The 15,557-nt window shown below is 35.2% G+C and overlaps 2 protein-coding genes across 6 annotated transcripts; one reads left to right on the top strand and one right to left on the bottom strand.

The window, feature by feature from the left end:
• Window positions 1-583: 583 nt before the first annotated feature.
• LOC111441234 lies at window positions 584-1,690 on the top strand. The gene has a single exon (XM_023078227.1). It carries the CDS (start codon window positions 1,018-1,020, stop codon window positions 1,474-1,476), a length of 459 nt encoding a protein of 152 aa, XP_022933995.1. The 5' UTR covers window positions 584-1,017; the 3' UTR covers window positions 1,477-1,690.
• Window positions 1,691-3,922: 2,232 nt separating this feature from the next.
• On the bottom strand, window positions 3,923-14,560 carry LOC111441231. Of its 5 annotated transcripts, XM_023078218.1 has the most exons (12): window positions 13,806-14,539; window positions 13,420-13,677; window positions 12,156-12,398; window positions 11,854-12,003; window positions 9,877-10,881; window positions 9,503-9,846; window positions 8,576-8,649; window positions 8,360-8,441; window positions 8,153-8,278; window positions 7,844-7,950; window positions 5,196-5,362; window positions 3,923-4,372 (listed from the first exon to the last, which is right to left on the bottom strand). In XM_023078218.1, the coding sequence occupies exons 1-12, from the start codon at window positions 14,244-14,246 to the stop codon at window positions 4,127-4,129; spliced, it is 3,243 nt and encodes a 1,080-aa protein (XP_022933986.1). In that variant the 5' UTR covers window positions 14,247-14,539; the 3' UTR covers window positions 3,923-4,126. The 5 variants fall into 5 exon arrangements, 2 of the variants coding, with proteins under 2 accessions (XP_022933986.1, XP_022933984.1); XM_023078216.1 differs by having other exon boundaries at window positions 9,503-10,881; XR_002710100.1 differs by having other exon boundaries at window positions 4,262-4,372; window positions 7,844-7,940; window positions 9,503-10,881; window positions 13,806-14,551.
• Between the last annotated feature and the right edge of the window lie 997 nt (window positions 14,561-15,557).

Genomic DNA, 15,557 nt, shown 5'->3' with positions numbered 1-15,557 from the left:
CACATGTGACTAAGTCGCCCATACCTGAGCTCGAAAAAGATTCTTTATATTGACCGTGTCTGCTTCAACTTCACCCGTCACTCGTGTCGTGTCGTGTAGCAAGACTACAAGTCAAGTCTCAGCAAGGAAGATTTTAGGCCCCAACAACAAGGGAATAGGCATTCTCCTCAATAATATATAGCATATAAAATAAACTTTTATACTAAACATATGCTCTGGCTTCTTAATCTCGAGAATCTTATTGAAATCTAACCGAGTAAGAATAATTAATATTAAAAAAAAAAGCATGAATAAACACGGAATATGAGGTCCAATCAAGATGAGTAGTGCTCAATCTTATAAAGCATTTTTCTTTTCTTTTTTTTCATTTCATTATGAATCGAAACATCGAATCAAATGAAAATTCAACATGGAATATGTAATTTTATAAAAGAGATAACAAAATTATTTTTTTTCATAATAAGATAATAATTATAATTGTAAATAGTTATTAAAAAGACATAATTTAATAGTTATAATGATAAAAGAGTATTAAAATAAATAAAAGAAAAATGAAAAGAGAAGAACAATAAAGGGGATAAGTTAATGGATATAATAAAAACATAAATAGGGCAGTTTCTTTTCTTAGTAAAAATCCAATCAATCTCCGGTTTTCTTCTTTTCTGGTTTCTTGATCTCAATCCATCCATTTTTCCCGTCTTCTTCGCTCTTTCCATGGCGATTAAGCATCGCAACTGAACGCTTCTTCATTATCTCCTCTCCTCTCCCCTACGCTTCAGCTTGCATTCGCCACGCAATTGGACATTGGATGCAACGCTCTATTTCTTCGATTCGCTTTCTTTTCCGAAATGCGTATCGGAATCGACTGAATTCCTAAGCCTTGCGGTTTTCCGTCTCTGTTATGGACGGCCTTTCGATTGCCTCTGAGTGAATAATCCGATCGGAAAGCATTTTCGATTCGGATTCGATTTGCTTAATCGATTGACATTTCCGATTCGAGTTCATCCTTTCGTATAAATGGCACGGAAGGTCCTCCTCCGATCTCAGGCAATCGAACGTCAAAGCTCGTCGCAGAAGAGCGAGAAAAGCGATGCGTCGAGAGATAAGCGGCAGTTCGCGGAGCTTGCCGGTGGTTCGGCGGCGGACTGTACGATCATTTGTTGCTGCTGTCCGTGGACGGTGATGAACCTCGTAATCTTTGCCGTGTACAGGATGCCGTTGGGACTCTGCCGGAAGGCGATGAACAGAAGGAAACGACACCGTAGATTGAAGAGGAAGTGTCTGATTCAGCAGCGTAAGGCCGCCTCGCAGGAGTTCGAAGATGCATCGGTGGAGCCCGCATTGGAAAGTTTCGAGGCCACCAAACAGGCGAATGACGCGGCACACGGCGAAGATATGAACAAGTTGGAAGAGGAAATGTGGGGCCGGTTCAACCAGACCGGGTTTTGGAGAAGTTCTTCTCAAAGACACGAGTGAATATAAAAAAATACTCACAAATGTTACCAATTTTTTCTTACTTCATACAGAATTTTTGTGTGCATTCGAATCCAACTCAAAATCTTTGAATGAAGATCTTGAGTTCTCATTTAGCAACGTGGAAATGCATTCTTTTTTCTGAGGATTTTTAATGTGCAATTTGTATATTTCAATGTAAGAAACAATTACTTGCTACATTATTAATTGGAAATTATTTTTTTCAAAGAGCAAAATTGGTTGTTATTTGACTAAGCTGCTTTATTTAGAAACAGAAAAAAAAAAAGTTAAATTAAACAAATTTCATTTATGTTTTATAATTTCATTTTAGTTTCTGTATTTTAAAATTATATATTATTATTATTATTATTTAAGATAATACATAGAGTGTGGTCATATTAATAATATATTCTTGTAAAAAGAAATATAATATGTTTCTAAAATCTATATTGAAAAAACTAATAGAGTAATATTATAAATTTAGTTGTTGAATTTTGAAATTTGTATCAATTTGATATTTATATATATATTTTTTTTAATTCAAATTTAATAGACACAAAATTAAAATTTTAGGAATTCATATTATTAAATACAAAAATTGAAAATTTAAGATCTAAAAATATAGAATTAAAAATTTTGGAACGTAAACTTATAATTTAACCTAAATTTAATAATTTATTCTTATTATGCACTCTCTTTTTACTTATTCGAATATTACAATATATTCTGCCGTGTGAAATTTTTAATGCACTAAAAAATTTGATAAATTACAAAAAAAAAAAGTATCACGAACAGTTAAATTTGCTTCTTGTAATGAAATTTTGGAAAACATCGACTAAATCCGTCCTAACAGGATTTGTTTTTTTTTTTTTTGGAAAAAAAGCCTCCTACTAGATGTTAAGGCCAACTAGCTCATCCTGGTTGACCATGAGACCAGCTCCAAAGTCCAATCAATTATAACATAAGGAGAATGGGTAGTTGAGTACGTCTCATTTGATTTGGTCATTTTTGTCCACAAAATTACAGCTCACCCACGCAAAAATGGAATTTCGTCATCAAGAATAAGTCTCGTCTACCATTCTCTAACAATGGAGTGTGCCTAACGACCACCCCCACTAAATTTTACATTTAGCCCACCTCCTATTCGACCATGTCATTATCACGCATTCTTACATTGAATTAAAAAATAAAATCCGATCACGGACTATAATCACATGCTACAAATACAATACACGTGCATTGTGCAATGATATTTTAACCATATCTTTCTCAGTATAAATTTGAGTCGATCTACTTAGATGAACTTTTTTTAAAAATTGTGCAACTTTAAAGATTTAAGATGCCTTTTTCAACCATTTCACCTAAAAATATATACAATTAATTATGGATTTCGAGCATATCATATATATTGGAAAAAAAAGGAAACACGAGGGAGCCAACTTGAACCCAGTTAAGATCCGAGCCACTACTAGACTAGACGTTGTGTGAAATAGTGGTCTTTTCTATTAGTTGCGATGCCAACCGGCGATAAAGGCAGATGTTTAAGATGAGTCAGAGAGGTGGAGGAGACCAAAGCAGAGAGAAGAAGATGGAGAGAATTTTTTAGCATTTGATAACACCATCGTACGTACACGAGTTTCACTCTTGAAGCATCACAACAGTAAAAATTCCACAGATTCTAGATCCTTGGAACTTGGGAGGAAATCAATTCCTATCTAATCTCGAATATATGAACTTATCACCCCAAGAATCTGAATAAAATAAAATCAAATCAATTCATCTTAACAAACTTCGATTCCCATATCATTAACAGAATAAACCTGTGACCACACATTTCATAATCTCAATTCTACTCCAAACGAGAACACTTTCAGATCATCGTTCTTTCAATCACAACAATACCAAATTCTTTTCGAACAGACCCACCAAATGCAGCAAAAAGTAGACCCAACAGAAACTGAACTAAGAACAGAAAAAATGGGAGTAAAAAAATGTTCAAGCATCCTAATGCAGAAGCCGTGGAGGTTTAGTGGGTGAGACCGCAGCAGCAATGTACATAAAACTCGAGTACCGATATTGGCAACGAAAAGGGCTGATGGCGCTATTGCACAAGCTGAGCGCATCAGTGACGCTAAGCTGATTGCCTTTCAACAAGAAATGGAACCAGACCATTGACAAAGAAAGAAGTGTCTAATAAGTCTATCAACTTCTAATTTCGTGCCATAATTGACTTATTGTTTATGACTAATAAATCTATAAATTTTAAAAATGTTAAATAAATCAAGGACCATATACAAAATTTGAAGTTACCCCTGTTGAACACTTTGACTTTAGAGACCTAGTTGATACGACTAAGTTGAAGGCTTAAACTTGTGACAACTGCTGTGTTGAATTCAGCAGTTTTCAAGAAAAACAGGCACTCTATAACCCTCTAAATAAGAACACGGGAAACAAAGGAAATAAATAATTTCAACTACCTATAGTGTTATACACTGTACAAAATATATACATGGTAGAATATTTAGTAATCCAAAGGCAACAAACTAAAAAGAATGCACTCACCACACTAGAGCCAATAAAAGAATGAATTGAATCAGAACCTAAAAACATGAACAGCCATTGCCTATGTACCTTTTTTCTCCAGCCTCCCCAATCATGATAAATATCTCACAGGCAAGGGGGACTCCTTACTTCCTAGGTGGATTGCCTTCGCTAGTGCAATGAAATTAAGTAGATTTTCTTCATGGAACCATTTGATCTTCCATTTCGTAGAGCACAGTGATGACGTCTCCTTCTTGATGGCAGTGACCTCCTCGTCGGATTTGGGGACCAAGGAGAACTCTGATGATGCAAATTTTAAAGATAAAGTCACACACAACGCCCCCTTCACGTCAACAACCTGTTAACAAGGTTTATATTTAGTAACATTTTGCAAGAGCATTAAGAAAGAAGGCCAATCATTTCTTTTCCTTTAAAAATGAAGTAAAGAATATAGAAGAGAAATCTCTTAAGAAAAAATGCGGTAAAGAATAAAAAATTTATTGTTTACTTCTATGAGAACAGTTCGGACGTTATAGAATAAAAAATAAGCATCGAACTTCTACGCAAGTCCGTCAAAATTGCATTTCCTGAAATTTATAAAGGTTGTGACAATAACTATCCCAAACTTAAACCTATATGGCTAAGATAATAATGGCATCTCATCGGACTGAAGATAAAAATAATACAAAGCATGACCCGATAGCCTAAGCCATCTTAAGTGTGAAGTTGAATGGACAAATGCCAGATTATATATACCAAGTAGATGCCTATTTGCCAACGTAAAATTTTACCCAAATCCCAGCAATTAAGCCTCTATTTTCCCCAAATTTGCGCGTCCTACAACTCAAGTGAAGTCATTACATGGCATAACAGACTAAATTCTTGAAACTAATATATATAAAAATTCCCTTCCACTTCTCGCTTTCAGTAGTCTTTTCACATCACAAATGAAACAACGAAATTCTTTCATGGTCATAATTCAGAATCAAAAAGCACAAAAATAATTACATAAAAAGTCAGGAAAACAAGTTGAGAGGGAAAAAACCCTCAACCACAGTTTGCCTAAAGTGCCACAACAATAGAACAGATGAACGTTACTCATAGCTCAGGAAGAAAGATTACACTATTTGAGACTTGAATCAAGTTTCTGAAAGCATAAGCAATAAACAACAGAAAATTACCATCTCAAGTATGTCGGAAATCAAGCAACATGAATCGAGTGCATAGTATGGAGGTAACGGTCCTTCCATGGAGAAAGAATCGAATTGCATTAACTGCATTAAGTCCTCGATGCACACAATTAAATGCCCTTCAAAAATAAATAAGGATCGAGGACGCCACAATTCTCCTGTATATCAAAGGAAAGCTTCACTACTTCAAGATTCTTTGTTTAAATAACAAACAAAGGGTAGCATCAAAAGGTATATCAGTGGATCGTGGCAGCAAGGTATATTTCAAGATACTTCTGTTAAAACTTAAAAAGAAAATATATTTATATCTAATCAGAAACAAGTAACTGCAAAACCCATTCATCATCCCAAGTTCTCTAGGGAGGGGAAATCTATATACATTTATTCCTAATCACATATCCCATGTTGGACTCCTTGTAGAGTCAATAACTATCTAGCTTCTATGATATATTTTAATCCATTTTTGAAGTGCCTGTTGCTTCACTAAGTCAATGACTATTTTATCCCCCTAGTTTCGAAGCAAGCAAGATCCTCATCACTTGAAGCACAAACCCACTGCCTTCCACGACAGACGCAACGATTTTTTCATATTAAGTTGAACAAGCTTTCCCAAAAATGTCTTTTTAGTTTCACTTTGTATATAATTTCTAGAATTAATTACTTGACTTTTCTTCGATGTTGTTTTTTGTTCTCTCTAAATTTGGGATTGGACTTTTTGGAAAAATATCAGTTTGGTCCCTGAGTTCAGTTTCCATTTCGTATCTAGATTTCAAAATGTTGCACTTCTATCTCTAAATCTTAAGTTTAGTTTTCATTTCGTTCTTATGCTTTAAAAGGCTATATTTTTATCCCTTAGTTCTAGTTGGTTGCTGAGTTTCAATATGTTACACTAACCTTTTAAGTTCCCACTAAAGCTCACTTTTGGTCTCTGTCATAAATAACTCTAACAAGATACTGATAACGATGTTGACAAATCCATTTTATATTAATTCACATGCTTACATGGTAAAGTATTTATTGTTATAATATTTCGATAGGTGATCTGATAAGAAAACAAAAAAAAAACTCTGCGCCCCACCCCGTTATCTCTCTCTTCTATCAAATAATCCTAACCCCATTCTTATCCTCCTCTTACCGGTCAACCACCAGTTGTCATCTCCCGCTCTCTTCCTCTTACCCAACCCCGCACCGCCACTCATTCTACTTGATACAACCAACAGTGGCAGTCTACTAAGGCCTCCCAAATTGTTAATAAGAAATAAGCTTTCAAATTAACAGATCTTGAAAGAGAGAAAAAAAACGACCCATTAATTGAAATTATCACTCGACAGTTCAAATTACATGGTTAACATAATTGCAAAAAATATTGCATTCTCCAAGCTAAATTTCTCACGGCTTGATAATAATTAAAAATAAAAATAAAAAAAGAAAAAAGAATCTAATTGAAAGACTTTTACCCTTGAGGGGCAAAGAAGTTGAAACTCACCAAAAAATCAACTGGAAACACTATGCTTCTCCGGCTCTAAGAAGGGGGTGGAAGCCATGGGAAAGAGGAAAAGGGAAGAGGGGATGGGGGATTTTTTTTGCCACGTAACCTATTGAAATTTTATATACTTTTTTTTTGCCATGTAAGCATATAATAATATAAATTAATATTAAATAGACCCATTGGCATCCTAGTTAACATTTCGTTCGAGCGACCAAAAGTCAGCATCGGTTGAAAACCCAAAGGTCAAGTGTGATATTTTGAGAACTAGGAACCGAATGAAATTAATCTCAAAACTGGAAATAGAAGTGCAATATATTGAAATCTAAAGACAAAATGAAAACAAAACTCAAAACTAAGGGACAAAAAAAAAGTTTATTTTCAAGATTTATTTTTTCAAAGAAGAATAAAAACATTGAAGCTATTTGGAAAACAACGCTAGAAGGAACATGCATCTTCTAGTATGGAGAAAGACAGAAAATATTTTTCTACAGTAAACTTCTACTATGGCAATTTCTCATTCCTTGATAAGCATTCCAAGAAAAAAAAATTGGGAAATCCTTTTGAAAAGTTCTTAATATCTGCCGCTATTATAAAGGATGTTGGTATTAAACAAAAGGGTTAAAACTCCTGTCCCCATTTCCATTTACGTACACTGTCCTTGTTGAAATGAGAAGGAATAAAGCTCGAATAAGGATCATGCATTACAGCTCAAACAATCAAGTTCCGTTGATAACACGTAAATTCTCTCAAAAGATATTACATTTATTTCTTTTCCTATCAGAATGTTGCCGTCTTTATTATTTAGACTAGAAATATTTCTGATTTCCAACCATGATGGTGAGAGGTAAAAACACCAACGCCGTGAACTCTACTTTTGAGAGCTTAACAATCCCGGTAGGAGCTTTTTACTAATCTGATGAAGTGAACTAGAGACCAAAACCCCGAACACTATTTTGGCAGTGCTAAACCATCCTAAAAAATGTTTTTAACATGTCGGGCAACATATTGCAGGCCATAAATTAGTAATTTATTTTCCACTGTCCTCACGGTCGTTGCTCTTATTATGAATAAATAGCTTGACTCACGATGCTGTACAATTAAATCAAGTATACTACGGGGAATGAACAAAGAGAGATGAGCATGAGCTTACCTTGAATCTCACTGCAACAAAATAGCACCATAGAATATTGAAGTAAGTTAGCTTTTGCACCTCCACATATTTGTTTTTCAAACAATTCAACCTGGACCTGCTCCAAACTGCCATATAAATATCCAAAACCTGAGTCTACCATAATAAAGATTAAGTGAAGATTCAACAGTGTGACTGAGCATACACGTGGGGCTACGCATAATCAATCAAATATCAATATGCCCACCAATTTCATGCATATAAGACATAATAATTCTTGTCCATACAACAGAATCATATTACACTTGATACAAGGTATAGCAAGATTACCTTCTTAAGAAGCTCTTGTCACTAGGTGTCCCAATGTCAGATACTTGCAACATACAAAGTAATTGTCTCGATTTCTCAATGAATCCAGTTACAAACAAATATTTGATGCTTCTCTCCATGCAAACTCTATATCAATTAAAAAGAAGAAGAATGTTTCAGAGGATGTGAGCTATGCACGATCGCTGAATTTATGAAAATCTCACTAACCTCACAACCTGAAGCCCCAGGCCCACAAAGACCTCTTTAATATCTTCAACATTGTGACAATCCGATAAAATAAGAATCGCTCCTATGAGGCAGATAAACTGTAGTTAGCAACAAGCTACAACAATAAAGAAAGAAATTAGAAACTCTAGAGATTCCTTGAATAGACAAACCACACAAGAACGTATTTGAAATATGCACAATGAATTAAAAGCCAACCTGAACCATCTCCAGCCGCTCGAACAATAAGTACATACAACTTGTTTCTACTACTAAGTAAAAGAACCACTTTTCTGCAAGTTTGGACGCAAACGATGTCAAGCAAACAATACTTGGGACAAATTAATACAATTCAAACAATTAATTATTTATTATCACATATGGCTTCGATATACATAGAAGATAATCTAAATGTCTAAACTAACATAGAATTAGAGATAATTTAACATCATACTAAAGAAGAAGACTCAGTTTAAGCATCTTTACGTTATCTCCCCACTATTTCCAAAATCACCCATGTTAAACCTCATCAAAATAATGTGCAAGCGACACAATATGAGAATGTTTTAAAAAATAAAGCAACTTAATTATTTCCTAATCAGTTAAACTTTTGGGAAAGCTCATCATCTAATACAATCAATATACCCTTAATTGCATTGGGTATAAACCAGAAGGAAAGGGTAACTGAAACCATTTTCAGAGAAATTGCATCCCAATAGCCATGATTTAACCATTCGACCAAAAATCATGCCACCCAGTTGTGAGGACCATGAAATCATCAATCTGGAAATAATACAGTTACTGTTCCCTCGTCTTTTTTTTCTTCCACTTTTCCTGAGTGGATGGTGCTAAATCCAAGAGAACCCACTACTATCGGCAAAGTTAAAGAAAGAGACGGTTTATAACCTAAGCTTCTATTTAAATCAAGTCATATGAATTAAAGAGGAGGATGACGAATGGGTGCTGGTCCTCTGAAACTATGAACCGGCAGAAGAAGGGGGAAAAGCCAAACAAAATCTCAATAGAAAGTGCTGGTCTGCCTAGCAAGCAAGCAATTGTGCCCCCGTTCTTCCTTTTTTTATTTTGTGGATAAGAAACATGGGATCATAGAAAAATATTTGCCAGAAGAACTAAACAATGACAGACCTGTAGACGTGCTCAGAATCAAGTATACAAATGCATTTGAGATACTGCCGACAAGTTTCATGAACTCCAGAATCTGCAATATTTAAATTGAAATAGTTTTCAATAAATTTATCATTTTCCAGTTCAATTTCCATATCAGCTCCAGAAACACTCCAATCACAACTTGTCCTTTTGTGCTTGTCTGTCCTTCCAACTACAGTATGTCCTGACAATGAAACAACTCTTTTTTTCACTTTTCTTTTGCTTTCTCTGTTCCTCAGCTTACTGTTCTCATATTGGATTGAATGATCAGTTCCATAGGCATGAGCGTCAGCAGGAAAAACATTGCAAGGCAACTGCATGCTGGAGCCTTGCAAAACAGACTTCTGCATGCTAGACATTTGATCAACTGATGAATCAAAATGGCACAGGCCATTTTCTCCCACCAGATGTTCATGACACTGTTTAGAAGTACCACCTTTACTATGATCTAATGACAATTGACCTTCAGCACTTCCACGTATAGAGTTATCCTCTGTAGGTTGAATAACTTCTTGCATTAATGGTTCAAAGGGAAAGATATCATCCTCACTACTGCTGGAATAGCTATCAGAGGAAGGAACTGAATATGACTCTGCAGATAATTGCAAAATCTCTTCCATGAAGTTATGTCGGCGGTGAAGAATATCCTCTTGATAATGGGGTGGTGATCCAGGGAACGCTGAGGAAGAGTGAGACTCAGATATACTATCAATGGCATACAATGGTGACATACTACCATCTTCAACCTTTGCTTGACCTCCCTGGAACCTATTATACGAAGGATAAAAGCTTTTCACATGGGTAGATGGACTATTGATTCCTTCAAATGAAGAACTAAGGTGACTACTTTTATGATCCAATCTCTGTGTTCTAGATAAGGGCACTTCGACATCATTCCCCAGAGTCCCATTCAGGCCAAAGTAATGGGAGATAGTCAAACCACTAGGTTCTACAAAGGAACTATCTGACTCCACAAAATTTGTACTACTTTCATCTCCCGATGCCTGAATAGACTCTGATTTATATCTTGAACTCTCACCAACATGATGTGAAGTTTTCCTACTTTTCAAATAATTTTCTTTCCCAGGGTGCAAAATAGCCCTGTTGATATTGCCATTCACAGTATTTGGAGGAGCACGATCCACCCAGTCCTCGAACTCTCGCAGCCAAAGTGCAGAACGCTCTTTCTTAATAAATTCAATTTTCTTCATCAAATCAACTGCTTCAACTTCATTATCAGATAATGCTGCTTCCCCTCTGCTTTCAGTCTCATTATCACAGCATACGGACTCCTGGTCAGAACAAAAATAAGTACTCTCTTCCTCACTCTGAATAGAAGCAATTCGAGAAATTGTCTTCTGCAAAAGCGATGACAAAAATTGAGTTATTACTTGATAATGAATCCTTGGCATCATAAATCATTTATTTAAGAAGGATCCCACGATATTAATGAAGTTCAAATATTAAAGTGAACAATGAGAAATTCAGGCCACTTCCAAAAAAAAAAAAAAACTGAAATATGGAAGAAAATGAACGTTGCAACATGAATATCATTATCATCACTTTCCAAAATGGCATTATTTACACTGCTGAATAGGATCTCTCTTTAAACAATTTATTTTCCTCACTTATAAAAAGGCCATCCCTATACCTTTTTTCAACAAGCAACTGACATTTCACCACTAATGCCATCACTGTACCGTTTGGATGTGACAGAATAATGCACGAGGAAACTTTTAACCTTGATTTCTGTAAATCGTGCTGAACCTAAAATATATATATCTACCATTCAAATTAAACTGAGAATTTAATTCAGTTCAAGAATTAAAAAATTATTGGATGAGGACATAGTTGAATACACCTATGGAGAAAGAGTAATTTTTTTAGATCTGAAGTCTACTGCTTCAGGGACAGACACAATGATTCTTATTTACTACATTCGTCCAAGGCCTCAAAACACAATGATTGTTTGCATCATATAATGCACTAAACTACTCAAAGAGCAACCTCTATTGTTCCTACTCAACAAACTGCAACTGAAGTGACATCACTGATTTTTATCAGTAAAATTGTATTCGAGCATTTTAAAACAACTAAGCAATTTAATAAAACAAGTTCAAAAACATTTTATGCTTAGAATATTATTCTCAACATGCTAAATTTTGTAGCTTAGAAACAAATATTTAAATGCAACTTCTACAAGCATTTGTACAAGAGCACACTACAGTTGAGATAACTTCACTTTGTCAAGCACTTCTGTGCTAATATAGAACGTTCTGATTTAAATGCATCATGCAGTGGCCTATCCTTCAATTACAGCAACCATTTACCTTTTTCCTGTTTATGCTTCCCTCTCCTTGCGCACCATCTTTTGCAGGGGAATAAAATCCAAAACTGGCAGGTCGCTTTTGCCTGCTAGCAATGATAATTTTCCTCTTCCAATATTCTCTTTTGCAGATTCCCTTGTCATCTAACTTCAGCTAATAAACCATAAACAAAAGAAACAAGATCACACTAAGATGAAGGAAAAAGGAAACCAACGTTAAAAACTTTTTCTTGCTAGCAATGACAGTAAAATTTAAAAACTGAATTAAAAAGGAAAAAAGAAATTGATGAAGGAAAGAAAACCAACGTTATCCGGATAAGAGAAAAGGCTGAACACATGTGCTCTGTACCACCGAGCACAACATAAGGGATTTCCCTCTAGCCATAAATTCTGTAAAGATGTAATATCCACAAGGAACTCCAACTCTGAAAAATTGGAAATTATATTGTAGGACACGTCAAGCCCTTCAAGTGACTTCAAATTCTCAATCCCACGCAATGTAGTTAGAGCATTGTTCCTCAAAACAAGTTTAATTAGATTCGACGGGACCTGCATTTTCCAACAATATTGTGTATGGGTCCAAAACTACACCTAAATCAACAAATTGAAGCAGAAAGATGATGTTTCGAATACGGCAGCTTCAAGATAGAGATTCACATAGGCTCGGAATAAAAATAATGATAAATTTTTGTATTTAAGGTCGAAAGAAAATCAAGATCAAATTAATAAACCTAACATATTGGGGGGTAAAATCCATTAAATTTTAAAATTAAGCAATAAATCCAAGGTAAGGCCATAATATAAAGAATTAAAACCACAAATATTCAACAAATGCTACAAATTGATAATTTGAAGACGTTAAAACATACAAATAAACAAAAAAGCTCTCAACACAGTTTGAAACATATACCTTGGGTTCAAATCTTAGAATATTCATCTTACGAGTTAGATACTGCTAGCACTCAAAAATAATTAAGAGAAGAATAGCTTTTCTCCATCTTCACAACGCATATGAAAATTTAACGAACAACATCAGTAAGGTAGCTTACTAGGAAGGAAAAAGCCTGCTCCGGTGAACTATTAATAACGGTGATTGACCACAGTAAAGTGGCGAGTTCTGTGACTATAGTCAGTAAATTAGACAAGACTTCTTCTTTTCATGAGGTTTGTAGTTATTTCAGAAAGTTTTTATTACTTAAAAACAATATTACATAAAAACCATCCAAATAATTTCATTCTCTGTATTCTCTAACTCACTTTATAAGTCACGGTAAGCTTATAAGAGAAAAGTATACGTTTAGCAGCAAGGAAGATAACAAAGTTTCTTCCGTTTCAGATGGAGGTAACATTTCCTACTTTTTTGCGTACTTGAACAAAAGAATTTATAATCAAACAACCATGAAGAACAGGCAAATCTTAATATAGAATCAACATATGGCAATGAAGAGCTAATCTGCGGCCAAAATTTTTTTTTTTTCGAAAAGCATCCTACTTACTTTCAAAACATTATACAGGAAGTACACAAAGTGGCCTATAGAAAAACGGCGACGGGACTATTTGAAGTACATACCTCAGTAAAAGAGGCAACTGTCCTTAGATGATTAAAACCAAGATCCAAATGTTTCAGTTTCACACACTTGCGAAGATTGTCCACTTTTGCAAACTTATTTCGGCTCAGATCAAGGGTTTCAACAGCAGGTAGAAGTTGCAAAGACTCGTCCATGAGAACTAAGCCATTGCACGCACATGAAACAAATGACAATCGGCTCCATTGTGCAGAGTTCTTAACCTCCACAATCCTACTTGCAAACACATGCCGCAGAGCATCCTAAATAATTTTTTTAAAAAAACATCCGTATAAGAGATCTCAATCAACTACATAGAATAAGAAGTTAAAAGTACCACTACAAAAGCATATGGCTCAATCTTTTGTGCAGCAATTAATTCAATACGTACAGTAGAATTGTGACAAATGATCTTCTCCAAGGTTTGCCTCAACTCCAGCAATCCTCTCGCCGCCGAGGTCGACAAATCGCATCCTCTGAGCTCCAAAACCTTCAGACTTCCAAACGGCAACAGAGACAGCGGCGTCGGGTCTCGCAACGGCTGCGGAAGCACCGAAACGACCTTCAGAGATGTAAGCAGTCTCAGAATTCGTCGGAGCTGCTCAAGCGCGCGGTGGTCGCCAAGGTCGGAGACATAAGCGCGAAGGTAGTCAACTGGAGCTCCGGTTAAAAGACTCTCGAGTTCATGTAAGGCCTCCAACCTCGACTGCACATAGTGCAATCCCGCTGGATTTAGCTTCAACACCGAAGTTCCTTCAATCAGAGGATCGGCGTGTTCCTCCACAAACTTCACCAACTTCTCCAAATATCGATCTCCGGTAACAATTGCCATCTCAATGGCCGAATTAGGGTTTGTCTATCACCATTGATACGAACTAAATTCCATGTAGCAACCATAGACAACGTTCGTATTCCGAAATGAAGGGAACGAATTGGAAACTAAGAAATTCGGTCCTGAAGAGAGAGAAAAAAACTCTAGAGAGAGAAATTACAGAAGACAAAAACATGGAAGAAAGAGCAAAAGATTCATCCAAGTAACTTTCGCGGGGAGAAAAATGTTACAGAGTAAAACGGCCATGGCCTCACCACGAAGAGATCGAGTGAAAAAGAAAATAAAAAATAAAAACTTCAATTCTCACGAAGAAGACGACAGGTGTCAGCATCGGATAGGCTTTTATTTTCCTTTTTAAACATTTTTTCTCTCCTCTTTTTTTTTTTTTTTAATTTTAGTTTTGCATTTTTAAAAATTCAGGCAAGGGTTAGATTTTGTTCCTATAGAATGATAAAACAAAGAATGTCTGGGCGTAAATGTGTAATTCGGATTTAAAAAAATAGAATAATAAAACATGACGTGGCACCAATGAGACACGTGTCCCGCATGCACTGGATCCTGGAGCCCATGGGGGGCGAGGCTCCGGTTCAAATGGACCGGTCCGTGACGCGTGGTCGAACCGTTCAAACGTAAATCCTTAGCGGAGAAGAATCCTCCGGGACCGGGTCGGTAGGTGGAGTTAATTTTTTTTGTCATTATCCGGAAAAAAATAATTGATAATAATGACAATAATAATTTTAATTTTATTTCTTGAAATAATAACAATAATCGTCTGTGGCATGAAGACAAAAAAAAAACTGCTACTATACAAACACACACACACATATATATATATAACTTCATACGGCATTATATTGACGGTTTTATTTAACGATGAAGAAATAAGAGGTTAAAATTCATTTTAATATTAAAGCTATATTAAAAAAATTATTTGTTTTGGTAACTTTTTAATGAAAAAGAATCATTAGCTCTTATGCAAATATGAAAATTAAAAATATGTACATAACATTTAAGTCTAAGCTAAATATACGACCGAGTTTCAAAAACCAACTTAGATTTTTTCCTTTTTTGGATCACCAATTAAATTAAAAAGACAGAGATCATTGGCATCCGAGTTATCTCTTCATTTAATCATTAACGTTTAAGTTGGTAAGTTTTTAAACTTTCAATTTTGTATTTAATAGGTTTCTAAATTTTGAATTTATCTATCAGAATCTCGAGCTATTTGCATTTTTTTAAATTCATGTACTGATTCGATACAAAATTTAAAGCATATGGTCCTATTGGTATAAAATTCAAATATTAAACGTT

The sequence above is a fragment of the Cucurbita moschata genome, unplaced genomic scaffold, assembly GCF_002738365.1.
Source record: "Cucurbita moschata cultivar Rifu unplaced genomic scaffold, Cmos_1.0 Cmo_Scf00003, whole genome shotgun sequence".
Taxonomy (NCBI): Eukaryota; Viridiplantae; Streptophyta; class Magnoliopsida; order Cucurbitales; family Cucurbitaceae; genus Cucurbita; species Cucurbita moschata.
This window is presented reverse-complemented; position numbering and strand designations above follow the sequence as displayed.

Excerpts from the sequence above, each read along its gene's own strand:
- LOC111441234 (XM_023078227.1), top strand. The coding sequence starts at position 1,018 with ATGGCACGGAAGGTCCTCCTCCGATCTCAGGCAATCGAACGTCAAAGC.
- LOC111441231 (XM_023078216.1), bottom strand. The coding sequence starts at position 14,246 with ATGGCAATTGTTACCGGAGATCGATATTTGGAGAAGTTGGTGAAGTTT. Across the intron at positions 8,650-9,502 it reads GATTCTGAGCACGTCTACAG|AAAAGTGGTTCTTTTACTTA; the intron begins GTCTGTCATTGT and ends CCAAACTTGCAG. Across the intron at positions 4,373-5,195 it reads TTTCCGACATACTTGAGATG|GTTGTTGACGTGAAGGGGGC; the intron begins GTAATTTTCTGT and ends CCTTGTTAACAG.